Source organism: Myotis yumanensis, unplaced genomic scaffold (assembly GCF_028538775.1).
Source record: "Myotis yumanensis isolate MYYU_CA2020_CCGP unplaced genomic scaffold, mMyoYum1.0.hap1 SCAF_5, whole genome shotgun sequence".
Classification (NCBI taxonomy): domain Eukaryota; kingdom Metazoa; phylum Chordata; class Mammalia; order Chiroptera; family Vespertilionidae; genus Myotis; species Myotis yumanensis.
Window position 1 is genome coordinate 2,928,840 of NW_027223756.1, and position 15,448 is coordinate 2,944,287.

General features: G+C 55.1%; 1 protein-coding gene across 1 annotated transcript in view; it reads left to right on the top strand.

Moving 5' to 3' along the window:
* The first annotated feature begins 8,166 nt into the window (after positions 1-8,166).
* The window catches only part of CYTH3 (cytohesin 3), a 52,496-nt gene continuing 45,214 nt past the window's right edge, over positions 8,167-15,448 (top strand). The window contains exon 1 of the mRNA XM_070414333.1: positions 8,167-8,272. Within this exon, the coding sequence (XP_070270434.1) occupies positions 8,236-8,272 (37 nt within the window). The 5' untranslated portion in view covers positions 8,167-8,235. The remainder of the gene's footprint in view (positions 8,273-15,448) is intronic.

A 15,448-nucleotide genomic window follows, 5' to 3' on the forward strand; every position in this document is an offset into this window, starting at 1 on the left:
CCTGCGGGGGCAGGAGGGTGTATTTTAACCTCCTGCCAATCAAGGGGGAAGGGTGTGGGGCTGTGGTCACAACTCAGGCTCAGCTCTTGGCTAAAACCGGCAGGAAGAAGAGGTGCCTAGGTGGTTTCTCTTCCTTTCTCTTTCTCTGTCTTCCCCTCTCTCTCTCTCTTTCTCTCTCTTTCTTTCTTTCAACTGGAGTGAAGTTCATCTATATATATAAAAGCCCAGTGACTGGGATGGTGGAATGACCAGAACAACCAGAACGACCGGTGGCTATGACGCCCACTGAAGCAGCCAACCAGCCTGATCCGGGCCCCGATAGGCCCCCCCACCCAATCGGGGGTGGGGCCAGCCGGCCAACCGCTCATGGCCCCTCCCTCCCACTGGCCTGGCCCGATGAGCCCCCGTCTGGACCCCACCTGTGCACGAATTCGTGCACCGGACCTCTAGTATAACATAAAATGAACCACTTTAGTCTCAGGGCAGATGATTGTATGATTCCACTTATAAGAGGTACTTTGAGGGGTCATATTCATAGAGACAGAAAGCAGGAGGGTTGCTGGGGCACAGGGAGGAGGGGTTAGTGTTTAGCAAGGACGGAGTTCCCGGTTGGGAAAACACTGAACTATACATTGAAAAGGGCGTGAGCTGGTAAATTTAAATTTTCATGTAGATTTGACCACAAAAATATTTATGCAACTGAAAAAAACTACCATTTGCAAGAAGTGCCTCGTTCATTGGCATTTAGCACCACCGCCTCAAACTAGTTCCATTTTCATCACCTCAAAGGGAACTTCATACCCAGTAAACAGCCACTCCTCATTCCACTACGCCCGCCCCCTGCCCCTGGCCACCACCCGTCCGCCTTCTGTGTCTGTGTGCTTACTGATTCTAGAGGCTTCGTGTAAACGAGGCCAGCCACACGGGGACACTTGTGTCTGCCTTCTTTCAGGGCGTAACGGCTGGGGGGATTCAGCCACATCGCAGCACCCGACAGGCTTCCTGCCTTTTCATGGCTCAGTAATATTCCGTGGGAGGAACCTGCCACAGCTTCTTACCCGCTGACGGCCACCCGGGACGTGTCCACTGCGGCTGCTGGGGATCGTGCTGCGCGGCCGTGTGCGCACAGGGGCCGGCGGGGCCCTCTGCAGGCGCCGTTGGGGGCTTTCGGCTCTGTTTCCTCCTCTCCTTGCCCGGAAGGCTTGAAGCTCCCTCCTCGCCTGTGGCCGGTTGGTCCTGCTGTGACCTCCCGCAGCTTGTGGGACAAGCAGCACCTCTTGGAGAACCTGCTGGGTGGCACGTCTCAGAGGTCACGGCATGCAGTGGCCACCCGGCAATTAAGGAGCTGCCAGGAATGTGCCAGGGGAGGGTGCCAGGAATGTGGCCAGGCAGTGCCGCCTGTCACCGGTTTTCTAGAAGCACCACCGGAGGGAAAATCACAGCCTGGCGGGGAGAGGGGGGGAGACTGAGAGTCCATCTTCCTGAGTCACCTTTTGGGGAGCTGCCCTTCAAGTCGAGCCTCAGCTTTAGTGTGGGCAGGCGTATAAGGCGTGTAAGGCGTGTAAGGCGTGTAAGGCTCGGGCAGGCCGGGCAACCTGCTGGGTCCCCTCCTTGCAGCAGGACGCTTCACTGTAATAAACCTTTGCTTTCACTCGGAAAAAAAAAAAACATGGGGGTGCCAACCGGGGAGGGGAGGGCAGTGCCGCCGAAACCCTGCCCCAGCTCAGGCCCCCTGAGGACCCTCCGCAGCATGGGGTCTCGGGCCGCCCGGGCACGTCCGTCCGAGAGCGAGGCTCCAGCGAAGGAACCGGCGCGCCGGGCTTTCCGCCGGGGCAGGTACAAATACTCCTCCACGGAGTCCCTTTCCTGTGAGATGCCCAAACCTCTTCCACGCGTGTGGGTGAAACTCACAGCCCATGTTAGCGTGTGCAGCCGGTGCACTTAGTGCGTTCCCGGGGTTGCGCCACCAGGACCTCTGCCCAGTCCCAAAGCATCTGCGTCACCCCAAGAGGAGACCCCGTACCCATGTCACAGCCGCCCCCCAACCCACACCCTTTGACCAGAGTCACTTGAAAACCCAGCTGTCACTTTGAAGCTGGCCCCGACCGGCGCCTAGGCCACCTCGTGGGAGCGGCTCAACAGGACAGCCGGCCGGCGTGGCTCCGTGGTTGAGGGTCCACCTATGAACCAGGAGGTCACGGTTCCATTCCTGGTCAGGGCACAGGCCTGGGTTGCGGGCTCGATACCCAGTGTGGGGCGTGCAGAAGGCAGCTGGTCAATGATTCTCTCATCATTGATGTTTCTATCTCCTCCTTTCCCTTCCTCTCTGAAATCAATAAGAATATATTTAAAACACACACACATACACACACACACAAACCAACACACACATACACACACACACACCAACAACAAAGATGGGGCAGAAGACAGGAAGAGAAGGTGGGTGGACAGGTGAGGACACTCGATGTGTCCAGGCGCAGGCTGGGGACTCCCAGGGCGTGTGCTGTCCTAGGCGTAACTGGAATGTTTACATGTTGGTATCAGAGACGGCCTGGTGTTGACAGCACAGAGCGGGGAGGGGTGGGGAGGAGGCGGGGACAGGGCAGCTACGTGTGTGGTCTCAGGCAAGTTAATGTCCCTCTGAGCCTCAGCCTGCTAGTCTCTCCCGGGGACTGACAATCTCTGCCTGATCAGGTGCTGGGAGCGCTCCCGGGCAGATTTGAGGGCACTTCGTACTGAAGCCAGCACACAGTAGGTACTTAAAGGTAGTTACTGTAGCCCGGCTGGTGTGGCTCAGTGGTTGAGCGTCGTCAACCTATGAACCAGGAGGTCATGGTTCAATTCCCGGTCAAGGGCACAGGCCCGGGTTGCGAGCTCGATCCCCAGTGTGGGGTGTGCAGGAGGCAGCCGATCAGTGATTCTCTCTCATTATTACTGTTTCTATCTCTCTCTCCCTCTCCCTTCTTCCCTGAAATCCATAAAAAATATTTTCAAAAAATGTCTATAAAGGTAGTTACTGTACATGGTACCTGTTCTGTGATGCAGATGGCGATGGCGATGGTGGTGAGGATGGTGTTGGGGTTGTCGATGATGGAGGCACCCCCGGGGCCTGTCCTTACCCCAAGTCCAGGAGAGGAGAGAGGGAGAGGCGAAGAACGAGGGGGAGACGCTGGAGGAATCTGCCTCCTCACTCAGAGAAGCCTGAGAACTTGCAAGCCTGTCGGCAATGGAGGCTGCCTTCCCCTGACTCCCCCGTCCCGGAGGCTGTCTCCCCAGCAAGGCCCAGGGCGCCTCGTTTCTCCTCTCCTGGGGACTCGGAGGCTGCGGAGGGTGTGAAAGGCCGTGACTGAGGTCCCAGCCAGCAGACCCCGGGCCTCTGCTGAGCCAGCAGGTGCCCGGCGGGAGCCCGTGCCCACAGCGGCGTCCAAGTGGCCCAGCAGGAATGTGGCTTTGGTTTGCTCGCTCCCAGCTCCTGCACCGGGAGAATGCTCGGCGGTCTCTGTGTTCCTGTGCGGGAGACAGTTCCTCAGCAACCAAGTAGCATCTGCAGTGCCTTCTGCTGAGGAAGCCGCTGGCTGCCTGGGGAGGGCGGAGACCTCCCTCCCTCCAGCCCCCTGAGCGAGACTCCCCCGGGAGAAGCAAGACCCACATGTCCGAGTCCTAGAGCTGCAGACGCAAATGACCATGAACTGGGTGGCTTCAAAGCAGCGGCATTTATTCTCTGACCGCTCTGGAGGCCAGACGTCTGAAATCGAGGCGTCGCCGGGTGCCTCTCCCCGGCCTCTGGGGCCCCAGTGTCCTTGGCTGGCGCACATCACTCCAGACCCTGTCTCGGTCTTCCCCTGGCTGTCTCCCTGGGGGTGTCCTCTCCTCATCTCATCAGGACACCAGTCCTTGGATCTGGGCCCACCCCTATCCAGTGTGACCCCCTATCACCTCACTATGTCTGCAAAGACGCCACCTCCAAATGCAGTTGCATCCTGAGGGTCCGGGTGGACTTGAATTTGGGGCTATTCAACTCGATGCATAAACAGAAACTCCGAATGACAGCAGGGATCCCCAAATCCTCCATGCACGAACCTGACACACAGAAGCACAGTCAAAGCCAGACCACTGCGGTCCCCTCCTTCTCCTTTAAGAGCGACTACATTTTGTGGGGTCTTTTTCATGAGGTTAAAACTTCTGTAGCTCCCTGTGCCCCTTCACAGTCAGCTCCACCCTCTGGGGCAGTGTAGGGGGAGGCGGGGGGGGGGGGGGAGGGGCGGGGGGAGAGCAAGAGGCAGGGACCTTCAGAGACCAGGTCAGCCCCCTGGGAAGGGACAGGAGAAGGCCGCTCCACGGGGAGCCCCAGGGAAGGACTGCCCTTGTCCCAGGTGGGGTGGAAGTCTGGGTTCTCCCCGGGGCCCCTGTGGACATCTGGTTTGGGGGAAGGGCCCCTCCGTATTGCTGAGAAGAGAGCGAAGTTCAGGCCCCCCCGCCCCCCCCCCCCCTGCCGGCCTCTGCTGATCTCCCCTGGCTGGGAGGGGCTGGGGGGCTTCATTACTGCTTCCCCACATGGCCTCCACTGAGACCACAGGGCAGGTGGCCTCGTCTCTGCTCGGGGTCAGAGTCCTCACTGGACCGCCTCCTGCAGCAGCCATGGGGGAGAGGGCCCGTTCCTGCTGCCGGGCTGCCATGCAAGCCCGCCTTCTCCGATCGCTGATAGCTCCGGGGAGCGGGGCACTGGGACGCTGCCTTTCTACTCAAGGAGGGTGGAGGTCCAGGCGCGCCCTCCCCTTTTTGCTGACACCAGGGCACAGAGAGGTGAGGCCACTTGCCCAAGGTCACACAGTCAAGGCAGGGCAGTGCCTGCATCATCCAGTTACCAGAGGTGTGCGGGCTGTGATGCGTCAGGGCTGGGGCCTCATGGCCTTACTGGGGGCTACGCACCCTCTTACAAAGGTAACAGCTGACCCGACCGCATGGCTGGCTCTCCCCACCCCAGCGAGTTGCAGCCACGTTTATTGGACACGGTGGGACTCTGGGTCACACAGCTCCGTGATGGGTGCTGCGCTGTCACCCGGCCACTGGCTGGCTGGGAGCACTGCTCGGAGGCCGTGACCACAGACAGCTGTTCTGTGGCCTCCAGTTGATCACTTTCACCCTTTTTCTTTTTAATTGTCCATCCGTCCGAGAGGGCGCTCTGCCCCCATGAGGGATTTTCCTGATGACTTTAAGCTGCTCACTGCAGGTCCAGGCCGCCTTCGGAAGGGGATGTTTCTCCGTGGCACAAAGGAAAAGATGTTTTTGTTTCTAGCAGGTCAGGGACATACTATAAAGGTGAAGAACTAGGTAAAAACAACCCAGCTTCTGATGACTACAGAAGACCCTTGTGTGGAGTAACTCTTAAGACGGATGCTGCTTCGAGTGGGTATACTGCTTCCTTTCTGAAGGCAAACAGCTTGACATGGTGGCCAAATCATTTTTTCCAAGTTTACCACTAATGAGGAATTTGACCGCTTTTGTTCTTGCAAAAGCCATCAGAGCTACTAATCAATCTAAAAGGAATGAAGCTGCCCTTGGTCACGTGAGGCCAGAGGCCTGATGTCAGTTGTGTGGGTTGCGGGGGGGGTGGGCAGGGGGCATCGAACGACAGGGCAGGGAGACGGGACGCTGGGAAGGACGCCACGTCTGGACTTTTGAAAATTTAATGCGTATGTGACTTGACACTTGGACCCAGCCGAGTGGAGAGGGCTGATCTGCACAAGATCATCCCTATTCCATGAGATGTGTTCTGTCCGAGATGAAATTAGATTTCAGGAAACATTGCTTTCCTTTCATGACCGCGAGCCGGCCATGAGCCCGCTGCTGTGTGCGCCTTCCCCGGGCTAGGCCAGAACCCCGAGCAGATGTGAGGGATTAGTCAAGGTTCCCATCTGCTAACGGCCACTGCGGTCTGTGCATTTGACCAGCATCCGAGGCGATGGGAGCTGGTCTGTCCAGGGTCTGGGAGCAGCGGGGGGCAGCCTCTTCCCAGCCAACCAGGAAGAAACTGACCTCAGCAGGCTGTTTTCTTTTTCTTAAAAAAAAAAAAAATATATATATATATATATATATATATATATTTTTTTTTTATTGATGTCAGAGAGAAAATGAGAGGGAGAGAGAGAAACATCAATGATGGGAGAGAATCATGGATCGGCTGCACACTGGGAGATCGAGCCTGCAACCCAGGCATGTGTCCTGACCAGGAATTGAACTTTGACCTCCTGGCTCATAGGTCCATGATCAACCACTGAGCCACACAGGCCAGGCTGTAACCAGGATTTATTTAACACGTTATCTCGGGGTGATGTCTCCTGCATGAGTTGTTTTCCTTAAACATGTACTTATAAAGCTTTCAACATCTGAGTCAACCACCCATAAGCTGGCTATAAAGTGAGTGCCTGTCTTGGTGGATAACTAGGATTCTTGATGTTCCTGTATGTGAGGGCAACCTGCGTGTGAGCTGACGAGGCAACTTTTCCATTAGATATTAACTCATTTGAGTAGCGAAGGCTTTGAAGTCTTCCAGTTTCTCCACTCAAGTGCAGACATGACACTGAAAGCCCTATTCTCCCAACATTTTTGCAGGCTTTGTCGAAATGGAAGCTCAGGGTGGGCTGTGGGGATAATATAATATTCTGTCTACACATAACTGGGCTGTGCTCTATTCTGATGGAAATTAAGCAATTTTCAGATTCAAACTCCGAGAGAAGCACCAATGGATCACATGCTAAGAAACCTAAAGAATTAGGAATTGACACTTAAAAAGCATTTATAATCCATAGTGTCAAAGCTCCACATATCACATCATCAGGTTCTGGCCTGGCTGGGTAGTTAGTTCAGTTGGTTAGAGCGTTCTTTCCAGTGGCCACAAGTTCCATGTATGCTATCGTTTTTCTCAGTAAGTACAGTGTTATCTCCAAGACTACCAATCTGAGGGAATCAGAGCCGGAAGCCAAACCTCAAACCTACATCTCCTGATGCTCAGACCCGTTTTCAGTTGCCTGTTGGTCACATAAGCCGCCAGACATTTTATCTGCACGCAGAAGTGTGCGTGGTGGTTTCAGAAGCTGGGCCGTGTAATTCCCGAGATATCAGGAGACTGAGTTCTTTGGACTCATCCCACAGCCTCCAACAAAAAGGTGAAAACTGTCCACTTTGATGAATGACAGCAGGATCCTTCCACTCCATGGGCCATTTTGTAAATATGAAACAGTTGCTGGAAAATTATGTTAGAGATGAATTAACTCCCCCATGACGATGTTTTCTTTTCTTTAATGCAATTTAGTTCAAGCAGAAAGAACAGAAAGGCTCGGAGGGAGGGCCGCACTGGCTGCTGCTTCCGAGGGGTTCTTGGAGGCGAGCCGTGCAGTGAAAAGGTGATTCACAGAAGACCCGGGGCGGGGGCCAGCCCGGCCTTCTGTCCAGGAGGCCTGCGCCAAGGACCCCGGCTGTGCGCACGGGAAGCTGGATTCAGAGCTCCTTCTGCACCACAATCCAGGGCAGCTGGCAGCTGCCCAGGGAGCCGGGAGGGAAACTGCAAGGGCATCCGAGGCCACACTGGCCAGGGCCTGCGGAGCCGCCCAGGGTGGGCCCAGGGCGCCGGATGGGGACCTCATGGTGACGCTCATTCCAGAGCCTCCCCTGGGCCCATTGGAAAGCGCACTCCTCGCCAGCAAAGGAGCGCCTCCATCCTATGCCAGAGCCGAAAGGCTGGAATTTCCCTGAAAACGTCTCGGAGTCGCAGGAGGAAGGCCTGACTTTGGAAGACGTGCGCGTCTGGACCTTTTCTCCTGAGCGCACGTGCGAGGAGGAGCCCTCGCCGCCGGGTTTTGTAGAGTGGGCGTCCCCGTGTCCGGACCCCACGGCCGCCCCCAGGCTGCGCCCCGGCGGGGGCCGGGCAGGTGTCCCCGCGCGCGGTTTTGCCTTCAGGGGGCGCGTCCCAGCGTCGCCCGGCCGGCACCCGGAGGGCAGGGCGTGGCGGCGCGGCGCAGGCCCCGCCCACCGCGACCGGGGGCGGGCCCTGAGCGTCACGTGACGGCGGCGCCCAGCGCGAGCGCCCCGCCCGGCGGGAGGAGTCCGGCCGCGACCCGGCCCGCGCGCTGCTGGAGCCGCCCGGCCGCCCGCGCGCTCTGCACCCGCGGCGCCCCCGCCCGCGGCCCCTCGCGCGCCGGCTCCGGGCTCGCCGGCAGCGGGAGCGGCCTCAAGATGGACGAAGGCGGCGGCGGCGGCGGGGAGGGCGGCGGTGAGTGTCGGAGGTGTGGCCGGCCGGGCTGGCGGCCTGGGGTGGGGCTCGCGGACGCGCGGGTCGGGGGTCGGAGGGTCCTGGACCGCCCGGGGAGACGGGGTCCCGGCAGCGCCGGTGCCGGCTGGCGACCGCCCAGGCCCGCGGCGCGCCGGGCCCGGCGACCGAGTCGAGGGTCCGGGGGCTTCGGGGAGGGACGGGCGGGGTCGCCGCCGAGCCGGTGGGAGCAGCTCGGGGCCTCTGGCCGGGCTCGGGGGTCCCTCTCCGGGGGCCGGGCGCCTTGGGGCGACCTTCCCCGCCTCTTGTCACCAAGGGCGTCCACGCCCTCCGGAGCCCGGCCGCGGGAGCGCCCTCAGCGCCGTTCCCAGCGGTGGGAAGTGGGGAGCCCCGGGAGGTGAGCAGGGGAAAGTTTTGAATTGGGGACCCTCGGGTGCCAGGGGCGCGGGCGCCGGGAGAGGGTGGGGCGTCGGGACGGTTTCCTCGGCGTTGGGTCCGAAGTGGCCGGGGAGGTCGCTCCGGCGAGGAGGGGCCGCGGGAGCGCACGCGTTTTCGGAAACGGGACCCGCGGCCGAGTTCGCGAAACCTCGGTCAGGAGCCGCCCGCCCGGAGCGGGGACCCCCCCAGCCGCCCGGTCCCTGCCGCTGCGGGAGCCGCGTCTGTCGTGAATCACTCGGTGGACACAGATGACTGGCGTGTCGGGTTGCGAGTTACGCCTGTAAGAAGGATAGCGCGCCGGGGGGGGGGGGGGGGGGGGGGGGTCCTTGGTTTGGGAAGCACAGGATCCCTCCCACTTCGCCCGCAGTCTCCGGGAGGACCCCGAGTTGAGGATCTCTGTATTTTGACTCAAGCCCTCCTTTCTGCTGACAGACCGAACCGCCGGAACCCCTTGTCATAAGGGAGCGTTTTGAAAAAACAAAACAAAAAAACCTTAATTACAGGCTCCGGCGAGCAGCTGCCGGTGCCAGTCGGCACCCGGAGGGCTCCCGGCGAAGCGGCCGGTCCAGGTGCTTTCAGAGCCTCCGCGCCGCTCAGGTGGGTCGGCGCCCAGCAGCACGGGGCCCGCGCGGGCGGGGAGGGGGCGGCCGGAGCCGGGGGAGCGAGTGGCTCCGCGGGGGCTGCTGTTCGGGAAAGAAGGCGCCCCGGGAAGGCGCCCCCTTGCAACCCTCCCGCCAGGCGGCCCGTCTGCAGCCCGAGCCTGGGGCGCTCGGAGTGGGGGTGCAGCACGGCTCCCAGCGGCTGCTCCTGGTGAGAAAATGAAGACCAGCAGCGGGAATAGGGAGGCGATGGGCGTTTGAGGCCAAGTGGCCAGCTGGCTTGGTGACTTTTGGGTGGTGGTGTGTGTTATGGGTGACTTTTACTTCTATTTATATATTAAAAAAAAGTTTTGTGATGTTTGACAAACATCTTTTTTTTTTTAATTTTTCTTTTTTTAAAAAAAATTTACAAAGTTTTATTTTTGTTTATGTGCTCAATCTTAGGAACTGTGGACAATCGTCAGTCAGTCTTGTCTTGAAAAAGGCTGAGACGTGTGTGACCCGGGTGGTGAGATTTCCTTTGGGGAATCTGGATTTCACAATAAAAACATTTCACCCATTTCCAAGTTTAAAAACATGATGTACTGCCCCTGCCGGTTTGGCTCAGTGGATAGAGCGTCGGCCTGCGGACTGAAGGGTCCCGGGTTCTATTCCGGTCAAGGGCATGTACCTTGGTTGAGGGCACATCCCCAGTGAGGGGTGTGCAGGAGGCAGCTGGTCGATGTTTCTCTCTCATCGATGTTTCTGACTCTATCCCTCTCCCTTCCTCTCTGTAAAAAATCAATAAAATATATTTGGAAAAAAAAACACACCAAAAAAAATGATGTACCTTTCCCCCCCAAATTTTTATTTTTCAATTACAGTTGGTATTCAGTATTTTGTATTTGTTTCCGGTGTACAGCATAGGGTAGGCAGTTATATAATTTACGAAGTGTTATCCCTTGGTCATTCTAGTGCCCACCTGGCACCATACACAGTTACTAGCTATTACCATGTTATACTAGAGACTCTGTACCCTGTTGGCGGTTTTGTTTGGGAGATGTTTCTGACTCTTTGAGTCAAGGAATGCAGAAGGCTTGAAAGTAAAAGTAGGTTTAAAGATTTAGAAAAGGAATCCAGTGGGCCCCAGCAGTTTACAGGTCTTTAGTACTGTAGCAAAGGATGGTGTTAAAAGTATCCAAAGTCTTAAGACTTTCTTGGGGCGGTTCCTGTCTCTCCTGGGAATACAATCTTGAAATTCAGAAGAAAGACTTCACGTGGGGAGATGTGCATTGCATTCTAATAGTAGAAAATTGGAAACAGCAGTGCCCAGTAGGAGACGGGTGAGGTAGGCTGTGGGGAGTTTATTGGATGAATTGTTTTACAATCATTAAAAAATAAAGCAGTTCTGTGTGTCATGGTCTAAACAGTGTAAAAATAGTGATACTGTGTTTTATTTACTTAGTTTTTGTACTCAAGTTTCTGAATGGTGTGTGTTACCTTGAAATTTGAACGAAAGAACTTATAAAAAATGTTCCCTGCAGTAGGAAAAGGGTCTGACTATTTAAATGTATGATTTAATCCAGCTCATGGAACAGTCGAGAATGAACAGGTAACTTACTGGTTGTCTACTGAGATGCCAGGCAGCATGCGAGGGCCTGGAAAACAACATTGAACCTTTACTGATACGGTTTATTAAGATCTTTCTTCCTTGCATTACGGAAGACACTTAAAAATATGTTTGGCAATCTTAGGATAAGTCGGTTTTTGAATAAGTGATGATTGTATGCATTAGGTGTGCTCATATATAACTTGATTACTGGAGAGTTTGAAATGAACATCTTTACATTTCTTTAGTTATTACTACCATTTATATTTCCAAAAATAATGCTTTGCTTTAAAGTTCATGTTTTAGGCGTTGGGGGTAAGAGATCAACCAAAGGACTTGTATGCATGCAGATAAGCATAACCAATGGACACAAGACACTGGGGGGTAGGGGAAGTCGGGGGAAGGTCAAGGGGGAAAACAAAAAGGAGACATATGTACTATTTGTAATATTTTAAGCAATAAAACAAAATAAAAAAAATAAAAAATAAATACGTTAAAAACAAACAATAAAATTCATGTTTCAGAAAATAAAGTACGGCCTTTGGAAAGGCCATAAAGTCATTTGTCAGCAGTTGTAAAACATCACTTTTTTGGGGGGTATATTTCAGAGTAATCGCACAGCCCTGTATACGGGAAGTCAGTCTCGGGTTGTTTACCAGACGGGGTAAATAATCTATTCAAACAGTTACAGCCGGGGCGACAGATAACTTAAAAGCTTTTTGCTAATGTGCTGGTTGGGTTAAAAGACTTTAAAAATGACTCCTACTTTGCTGTTTTCATAATTTAAATTTGGTCCAGGGTATTATTATTTGTTCTCTCAGAGTGAGATAAGGAGAAGGGAGGGTGGCATGAATGGTTGGAAGGCAGTGCCAAGGAGGAAGTGGGGGGGATGAGATTACAGGAACACATTGTTGCTTACAGTGTGTGCAGGGTGCAGTTAAGGTATGGCTGGTTCCTTTGGGGCTTGGTTGCCATTCAGTTTTTCTAAAACGATTCTTGAGATGTGTCTCTACTTGGCAGGTGACTGGCCGGTTGGGCTCGTTGCCAGCATCATGGTGCTCAGTTTGGGAATCTGTCTGATTGATGTTCCTGAATGGACCATCTGTGGCAGAGGAGGTGAAGGACTTTGCTGGCTTCCCCCCCGCCTCCCTCCCCCCCCCCCCCACCGCCCAGTCTGTGTAGATGAGGGTTAAGTCTGTGTCTCACTCAATAAAATACATGAGCACAGGGTGGGGGTCCGGGTTTCACCTGTCAGGCAAGCGACAACCCCCACATCTGAAAGCATCTGTTGGCCCTGGGAGTGTAAATTAGTTCCGGCTCTTAAGGAGGCAGCGCCAGCCCGGTCCTGTTGGCTCGGATCCACAGCCTGCCTCCCCCTGGGGAGGGACTGGCCCCGCAGGCAGCATTTCCCAAACCCGTGGGTCCGCTGGCTTGGGGTGGGCTTGGCCGGTGGGGCCTCGGGTGGGAGGTTGGCAGGAGGAGGGAGAACCCAGGTTCTCTCGCCGGTTCTGCCTCAGTGCCTCTCCTTTGCTTGGTCTCCTTGGGCTCCAGCTTGTGCGGCCAGTGGACCGAGGCCCTGAGCTTTGAAAATACCTCCTCCCTTTGGCCCTCCAACTTAGCGGTGGTCAGGGCGTCCAGCTCTTGCTCATGTGTGCATTCCTTACCATTTCCAGTTTCACTCCCAGCTTCTCCGTCATGCGCGCAACCAATTCCTTGTATGACATTCCCTTATTTCAGCTGCTCAGAGGAATTGTGTTTCTGTGGGTGAATCCCATCAGTAAAGGGGCATCGGACAGCAGCTTTTAAAGTGGCAGACGTATAAATCCTTTGACCCAGCCAAGCCAGGTCTAGGAATTTAACCTGTAGGTATATGCGTACATGTGTGAGATGCCACAGGTACGAGATGATTCCCTGCCTTTTGGTGAAGGTAAACGGTGGGAAGTGACTGGAGGGCTCCCCAGGACACTGGCCGCCTAACCCTTCCTGTGCACAGGTGGGGAGCTTGTGGAAAGGAACCGGAGGCTCCGTGTGGATTCATTAGAAAGAGTTAGAGAAGCCAAGTGTGGGAAAATGTCCAGTGTGTGCTACCATTTCCGTGTGTGTGTGTGTGTGTGTGTGTGTGTGTGTGAGTGAGAAAGAGAGAGAGAGGGAGAGAGGAAGTGCATGCAAATTCTCGGGAAGCCTATACAAGGAACTAATAACAGGGTTACTTGCTGGGGAGGGGGATGGGAACTGGGCAGGTGGGAGTGTGGGTGCAGAGGAAACTTCTCGCTCTGTGCTTTAAATTTTTTTGAAATAGAAAGAAGTTGAAGTCTGCCTTTACTTTTCCCCAAGTGGGAGCAGCAGTAACTGGTAAGAAAACACCCTTTAACATGTAGACAGTGATAACGACAGGGTTGTGTTTCCAGACTGTGCACAGGGCATGAATAACCATCATTCCTTTGAGCGTTCGCAGTGACATGGCAGGCGCCATGAGAGCGCTGAGAGAGTTCTTTCCTGGAGTGTTTACTTACTCAGCGAGTATGACAGCTCCCCCACCCATGCCGGTCCTGTGCTCGGCTGGAGGGAGCATTGTGAACACGGCAGGTGAATTGCCCGTGTGCATGGAGCTTCTGTTTAGATGGGAGGGACAGAAAGGGATATGTAAAATGGATGCAAATTATGCAGAGAGTGTGTTGAAGGGAATCTGTGAGGGGCTGAGGGGGAGAGTGAGGGTGGGTGGGGCATGGGGGGCAGGAGAAGTGTGGGCACAGCCAGGTGGCCAGGGAAGGCCTGGTGGGGGAAGCTTCTCAGATGCAACCTGAAGGGTATAGTGACAGGGCCGAGGGCAGGCACTGGGCTGGAGGGAGCTGAGTGTGCCCAGAGGCTTGAAGCTTTGTGTGGCCTGAGCAGGGAATGAAGGGGGGGAGGGGGCAGGCCCGGGGCCACCTCAGGTGGCTTCAGTGAGAAGGGAAGGGTCTTCCGCGACATTGATTACCTTTCAGTGAGTAGCTAATACTTACATCCTGCTCTGTGCTGGGTTCTGCCCTGTGTGCTTTACGGAGTTAACCTGCTCACTCTTCAAAGCAACCCTCTTAGGTTCTTAATATTTACAGAAAGGAGTGGAGCACGGAGGCATGGGGAAGCTGAGTGACTTGCTTCAACTTTCCCAGCCAGCGGCGGGTGGAGCTGCGATTCCGACCCAGGCATTTGGGCCTCAGGGGCCGTGTTTGTAGCCACCGCCCCCCCCCCACACACCCCCGCACAAAGCCTCTAAGAAGTGTTCCTGGCTACGGAGCGGACAGTGGGTTGGAGGAGTGGAGGAGGGTTGGGAGGACCGGGGACACCAGTGAGGAAGCAGGGGCTGGGGTTCAGCTGAGAGTGGTAGCCCCTGTTTCTTCTTTCAACTACTGTAACGTTCTGTTGACCTCGCCCTGGGTTGGACTTTAGTGTTGATCACGCGCTGTTGTTACAAACAGTAAGGTGGGCCCTCAGCCTCGCTTCCTTTTGCGGAGGCGCGAAAGCTGTCTCCAGCGTGTCTCTAGCATCGCGGTTGCGGGTTCCAGGTTTGCTCTCGGTTTCCCTAGATACGGACAGATTGCTTCCTCCCCGGGAGCCCTCAGCATGCTAATCGGCTCTTGGCGCTTGCCCGCGAGTGAGAGCGATGTGCTGTTTTAATTTGCATTGCTTTACGAGCCGCGAGATGTATTTTTGGAGAATCAAATGGACGTGACAGCTTGGAGGTTGGAGGTGAAGGGACTGTGGGAATCAGTGTCTAGGTTTCTGGTGGTGCGTCTGTGGGTGGTGCTGCTGCTTAGCGATGGAGAGAAGGCCATTCCGGGGGTCCATTTGTGTTTCTTGTGAAGATGTCATTATTTTGTCCTCACTTTAAAGGATATTGTCACTGGGTGTACAGTTGTCGGTGCTCTGACATGTCATTTCTTTGGCTTCTCGCTTCCGTTGTTTTTGTTGAGAAATCAGCTGTATGTCTTGTTCTTTTTTTCTTTCTTTCTTTTTTTTTTTTTAGAAGCAACTTTTATTTTTTTGGTTAATCCTCACCCGAGGATATTTTTCCATTGATTTTTTAGAGAGAGTGGAAGGGGGAGGGAGAGACAGAGAGAAACATCGATGTGAGAGAAACACATCGATTGGTTGCCTCCAGCACGTGCCCAGACCAGGGCTGGGGAACCTGCAACCAAGATGCGTGCCCTGGACCGGAATCGAATGCACGACCCCTCAGTCCGCGGGCTGGAGCTCTGTCCACTGAGCTAAACTGGCCGGGCTGCCTTGTTCTTTTGAAGGCGTTGTGTCTCTGGCTGCTTTGCCTTTGGTTTTCAGCCGTGTTACTGTGGTGTGTCCAGGTGTGGTTTTCTTTGAGTCTGTGCTGCTTGGGGGTGACTGGTGGTGGTTCTTGCTTTGGGCAGCACCATGACAAGGCTTGCTCGCACATTAGACCTGGAGTATCCTTGGTCATTATCTCTTCTTTTGCTACTTTCCTTATCTGTTCTCCTTCTTGGACTCTCTCATCATGTCCTGTATGTCTCTCAGACTCCTGTCTCCATCTCTCCATTCTCC